This window comes from Musca vetustissima, unplaced genomic scaffold (assembly GCF_032173495.1).
Source record: "Musca vetustissima isolate MV318-11 ecotype Yass unplaced genomic scaffold, APGP_CSIRO_Mvet_v1 utg16414, whole genome shotgun sequence".
NCBI lineage: Eukaryota > Metazoa > Arthropoda > Insecta > Diptera > Muscidae > Musca > Musca vetustissima.
This window is the reverse complement of record NW_026878788.1, coordinates 49,979-56,743: the sequence shown is the minus strand read 5'-3', so window position 1 is coordinate 56,743 and position 6,765 is coordinate 49,979. Positions and strand designations below refer to the sequence as shown.

Genomic DNA, 6,765 nt, shown 5'->3' with positions numbered 1-6,765 from the left:
AAGTAAAAATCAGACTTCAGTTTTTGGGGATTTTTTTTTTCTATAGAAAAAATAGACCTCAGTCCCTGAGAATTTGTTTTTTCTATAGAACAAATCTTTTATAAAAGAAAATCCTCTTCTATATCTAGGATATATCTATAGAATTAAACTTAAAACTTTATACATAATAAAAATATATGTCCTTCTGTTTGGGTCCATCTATTTTGGTCGCCTGCCAATTGGCAACCCTAAATTAAAACTCTATGTGAAGCACATAGAGGGTATTGCGGAGTATGCACGATGTGAGCTTGCATACATTTTTTAATTGGTTGGAGTATACAACTTTTTTAGTCATTTGCTTTCTTTCTTTCGGTTTTTTATGTATATGTATGTCTATGTCTCTCACTGATATTCTTGTCCCCATTTCTATGACAACACTCCAAAAAACATAAAAGAGCAAAAGAAGACGAAGTACAGCGAACAACAACATCATAAACAGAAGAAGAGGAATAAACCTTTGTGTTATTACCGTGTTATATGTGTGTGTGTGATGTACATACATACATGACGTTTGCATACATATTATTTTTTAATCAAATATTGTTGCTTACAGTATGAACACACGTGCATACATACATGCATATAACACACACTCTAATGGGGCCAGGTGGGAATGGGAAGGTAGGAGGAGTATGGGGAAAACGTCAATCTGAACCTCATTTGATATGTTAGGCAAATATACAAAAAGAATTAAGAACTGTGCAATAAAAATTCTCTATATGAACAATATGCAATACAAATCCACAATGTAGCAACAACAACAAAAAAGAAGCTAGTCAAGAGGGTTTATTTCTATTGTGACTATGGCGAAAACAAGAAAGAAAAATTAAGTTATAATATTAGTTGGTATTTGTCGAATATTTATAGCTACAAACAAATTCGACACTTTAAAAATTAGAAATAGAGCAAAAGTGAAAACGTGGTTAAGTTCGACAGGCTGTCATCACTATAAGAAGGACACTGAAAATAACTAAAATCGTTCTAGACTTGTCATAGTATTGAAAAATGTCCACAAAGAAGAAGGACACTAAAACTTTAATACCGGAAAATATTCATCTTCCTAAATCTATTATAAAAATAGAAAGAAAGCCCCCAACCCTGTGTCGTTCCCAGCAATTAATTACGTTCACCTATTTTAAATTCCAAAGAAAGTGGAACAAAATATTAATTACCTTTCTGGGCGAATTAGATATTCAATAATTGCAATAATATTTCTTTTTCTCCATATTTTCCACTCAGGTCATATAATTAATATTAAATTCATTAAATTTTAATGACACCCCACCCAAAATATTGCAAAACACTTGGCATAATATTTACATTTAGGTTTCCTCTGTTTCTTGCCCCCGTCATAATAATATAAATATTAATTACATTAATGACAACAACAAAAAATCTCAAGTGATCCTTAAATGGGTGGTCGGAGGCTTAAAACCAAATACGGGATGCCATTTGCTAAACAAAAACAAAGAAACACACAACAACGACAACATCAAAATTTTTAATAGAATATAATGATAATGATTATAACCACCACCGTCAGGATGTATACTGAGAAAATCTAATTTTAATTAAAATTTATGTTTTTTTGTTTTTGTTGTATCCACAAAAGGTTCAGTAAACAAGCATTAACTAAATACAATATCCTATGGGGAACAAAAGGCAAAAAATACGAACCAGAGGCCCATAAAAAGCCAAGCCATTGACCCAGTTAATTGTGGACAAAACTCATTGACTTTTATTTGGTCGGTTTTTTACTCTTTCGTCGTCTCTCTTCTATTGTGCGGAGACCCAATTCGTTGAGTGGACTTCTTCCGAGATGCGAGTGCCAAAAGCAAAGGTGTACATTAAAATGAAACTTAAACAACAATTATCCATTGAAGGGAAAGCCTAACAGGAATTTACACCAATCTTCAAGTAAACATTGACTTATGGCGTCGTCATCGTAGCTTTTCACAAACACATTCACAAAGGTTGAAATTAGGTAAATACTTCGGAAAGAAGAAGAGGTAAAAGTATATACGGAAAAAGTAAAAATTAAATAAACAACAAATGTTGTTGTTTAAACGATTAAGGATAGGCGGCTTGACAAATTTAACAAAAGACAAATATTAAAGCGAAATTTGGAAATTTACTATGTGTGCTAACATAACACTTTGTAGAATATTTAAGGAGTTATTTACAAATAGGGAATGGAAAGTATTTAAATCAAATGCAGGTATGATTTTTTATACCCTAAGCTTTATGTTTATTGAGGTTGTATACACCTTGCTACGACAAAAATATGTGATTTTTGACCCCAAGTTTCTGTCTGTCTGACCCAAAATATCAAGTGGAAATGTGCCAAAAATATCGCATATTTTGGGATACCATTATTTGGGGGCTATACCAAAAATTTGACCGATATAATGGTAACATTTTCAATACCTAACATTCAAGGCGTAATAACAATTTATGCGTATAATTTTGATTTCATGCATGCGTATAATTGGAATATCTATCGAGAAGTAAATATTAGGATTATTAACCCTTTCAGTGTTTTTGTCGAATATATTCGACATTTAAAAGTAATCTCTTTCTTTGCGATTTTTCCGTTATCCTATGTACCGTTAGTATTGATGTTTTTGTTTTTGCTGAAAGACAGACACGTGTGCAATTTAAAAATTTTGCATTTTTAGACATTTAGTTTGTTTTATCATTTTTAAGCAAATAGTCATAATTTAGTTTGAAGTTTTGTAAAAACCCTCAATTTCTGAATCAAAAAAAATATATTTTCTGCAATCGGATAATATCGAAAAAAATTGTGAGTATTGTTACAAGTGTAAAGAAACCGTATAATAAAAACATAAAAACCAAAACAGTTTAAAGTTGCTTTTTAAGAGATTTTTTGGATTGTCATATATAATCGACATCGGCCTTCGAAGGTTGTTTTGTTTTTATTATAGTGATCGTACGTTTACTTGCAGACTTTAGTATTTTTCTTTTGATTCCCTTAGAAAATGACATCTGTAACTGACGATGACATAATGACTATGCTTGAAGCAGATTCTGATGTTGATGATGTAATCGATGATGATGATGAGGTGTTATTTGATGTGCCACAAGTCCGATCAAAGGACATTTTGCCAGTTGAACGTGAAGCTGTCTCTGATGAATATATTGATAAAAATGAAACAATTTCAGAGAGTCCCCAAGCGTATACTCCAAAAAAAAATAACTTGGCGTACAGTTCGAAAGTCCGAAGATGGTGAGGACATTCCACTCGTGGCAGTGTCAGAAACTACAAGCTCTATTGAAATTGGGACGCCGTTTTCATATTTCAATAAATATTTAACCGACGAATTCTTTTCCAATGCGGTCTATTATACAAATATGTATGCACAGCACGGGACAGATGTCATTCAAACCATGCTCTGTAGATGAACTACGCATTGTTTTTGGACATCATCTTATGATGAGCGTTCTAAAGTTTCCTAGAGTAGCAATGTTTTACGAATCAGCACTTGGAATAACTTTTTTACCGAAAAAATGACGCGGAGACGATTCTTCACCATTCGAAATAATTTACATCTTGTGGATGTAAACAGAAGCAAAGATCGGCTTTTTAAAGTTTCACCGATCATTGAATTAGTTCGAAAACGTTTATTAGAACTACCACTGGAAGAAAATCTATGCATCGACGAGCAAATCATTCCTTTTAAAGGAAAATTCGTTGCTAAGCAATACATAAAGGGGAAGCCGTGCCCGTGGGGCATAAAAGTTTTCTTTTTGTGTGGTAAAAGCGGAATGCCTTATGATTTTCTTGTTTACCAAGGTTCAACAACACCAATAAATCAAAACATGGTGAAAACTGTGGGATTCGGTTCAATAATAGTACTCCATTTAACACAACGTATTCCAAAAAATGAAATTGGGCATAAACTTTTTTTCGATAACTATTTCCCCTCATACCAATTATTTGAAATGTTGAAACGGAACAAAATTAATGCTGCTGGTACAATAAGAGTGAATAGATTCGCCAATCCTCGCCTGCCGGTTGAAAAAGAAATGAAACAAAAAGGGCGAGGATCATCCGCTGAATGTATAAGTGCAGATGGGAATGTTATTGTCACTCGCTGGTTTGACAACAGAACGGTAAATCTAGGCTCAAATTTTGTTGGAATAGGCAAACAAGACAAAGTCAAACGGTGGGATAAGAATAAAAATGATTTTGTAGTCATCGTTCGCCCCGAAGTTGTGCGGATGTACAATGAAAGTATGGGAGGCGTTGATTTATTGGATCAAATGATACAATACTATAGAATAAATATTCGTTCTGTCAATTGGACACTAAGAGTCATAATGCATTTTGTTGATTTGGCTTTAACTGCCGCATGGATGGAATATCGCCGAGACTGCTTGGCAAATAATATTCAAAAAAATAAAATTTTAGATTCAATGAATTTCCGAATTCAGGTTGCCCGCACTTTAGTCGGGGCTCAACAAGATTATAATCCAACCATAAATACGACACGAGGACGAGGAAGGCCACCAAAACCACCATGTGGTAGAGATAATACTACAGCAGATTCATCCTTAGATGGCAGTGTGAGTTCGGAAAGTGATTCTGAGGAATCTCCGCCTCCAAAAAAGAATAAGACATTTCAAAGACAACCACCGCAAGAAGTTCGCTTGGATCAGAAGCTTCATATACCATGTTTTGTACAAGCTAAAAGCGCTGGACGTTGCAAGGCAAATGGTTGTAAAAAGAATTCGTTCATTATTTGCAAAAATGCAATGTATATCTTTGTGTAAAACGAAATTCCAATTGTTTTGAAACATTTCATTCAAAGAAATAGATGCACAGATACATACATTTTTATTTTATAATGGATTAATTTTAGTTTTTTTTTTAACAAAATATTTAAACAAAAACACTAGTTTCATTTTATTCTTCATAAAATTAATGGAATATATATTTAATTTTATTTTTGTAAAATTCTGAATTAACTTTTATCGAAATAAAAATAAACCGTCAGAGTTATGTTAATATAAAATAGCACGTGTTTTTGGTGTCTCTGAGGGCCGATGTCTAATATATTCGACATTCGGAAACGAACCTGGCGGAAGGTTAAAATGAAAATGACTATTTTTTCTAAACTTTGTGCCTTTATATGATCTTAAATACAAAATTTTAGATTTTTATTCCGACAAAAATTTTTCTTGACACTGAAAGGGTTAAGTCACTGTAGATGTGTTCGTTATTCCCGGTTTGACCACCGTTTGAGGTGCTTTATTGCTCTTTGACCACAAACGTTTTCGCACAGGGTTATCGTATGTGATCCACTTCTCATCTCGAGTCACCATCCGTTTAAGAAATGGGTCTATCTCATTCCGTTTGGCCAAGGCTTCGCAGATGAAAATTCGCACCCAAACATCGAGCTTCTTCTTGAATCCAGCTTTGTGTAAATGGTTTAAAAATGTTTTATTGTCGATTTTTAGCTCTTGGGGGATGTTACGACTGCTAACATCCCGGTCAACTCCGATAATTTCTCCGATTTTATCGACATTCTCGACGATCGTCCTACCTGCGAGGTTCCGGAATGAAATCTACGAAACCAAAATTGCACATAATTGGCTCTTACAGTATCGGAACCATCTACATCTCTACATAGACGAGCTGAAGGGTCAGAGAGTATATATAGACGAACTGAAGGGCCAGTGAGTCTATGTAGACGAGCTAAAGGGCCAGTGAGGATATATAGAAGAAATGAAAAGCCAGTAAGTATATAGACGAACTGAAGGCCAGTGAGTTTACATGAACGAACTGAAGAGCCTGTGAGTCGAGATGTACAAAGTGAAGGACTAGTGACTCTATATAGACGAACTGAGGGGCCAGTGAGTCTACATGAACGAACTGAAGAGCCAGTGAGTCTATATAGACGAGCTGAAGGGCCAGTGAGTCGAGATAGACAAAGTAAAGGGCCGGTGTGTCAATATAGACAAGCTGAAGAGCCAAAGGGTCCACAGCATATATTAACGAGCTGAAGGGTCAGTGAGTCTATACAGATGAGCTGAAGGGACAATTATTCAATGTAGATGAGTTGAAGAACCAGTGACAAATAAAAATGCCATTAACTGTAACTCTTCATCATGAGGTGCACATTAAAAATACTTAAAATATTTAAGCACCCCTATATGACATGAATTAATTTGTAAATTGTCTTCACATAGATCTAACAATATTGACTTTAAATAATCACATCGAAAAAACACAAATAGCCCATTCTACAGAGGACACCCTTTTGAGAATATGCATAGAATCACATTCTGAGTAGCTCCCATATATAGTTTTGCCCGATTTTATGTAAATGGTGCACCAAACACCGAACGTTTGCCTAATTGAGAAAACAATTTTTCAGATTGGTTCAGAGTTACATATAGCTCCTATACATAATTTTGTTGGATTTCATACAAATGTTACACCAAAAAATCCAAGTCTGCCCGATTGACATGACATTTTTCATAGATTGCAGAATTTTATGTGTATGCTTTTTTATTGGTTCAAATTTCTATGTATATCACAGATTTTTTCTCCCGATTCTATTTCTATGATCTTCCAAGAACGCTATGTCTCTTCTATCTACAGGATATTGTACACATTATCATCTCTTGTATGTACGCAAAGAGGTGAAGGGTATCATATAGTCGGCTCCGTGCGACTTTTGATCTTTCCTTACTGGTTAC

The 6,765-nt window shown here is 34.3% G+C and overlaps 1 protein-coding gene across 1 annotated transcript; it reads left to right on the top strand.

The window, feature by feature from the left end:
* Positions 1-3,825: 3,825 nt before the first annotated feature.
* LOC133323563 (piggyBac transposable element-derived protein 2-like) lies at positions 3,826-4,833 on the top strand. Its single transcript, XM_061532477.1, has one exon. It carries the CDS (start codon positions 3,826-3,828, stop codon positions 4,831-4,833), a length of 1,008 nt encoding a protein of 335 aa, XP_061388461.1.
* Positions 4,834-6,765: the final 1,932 nt, after the last annotated feature.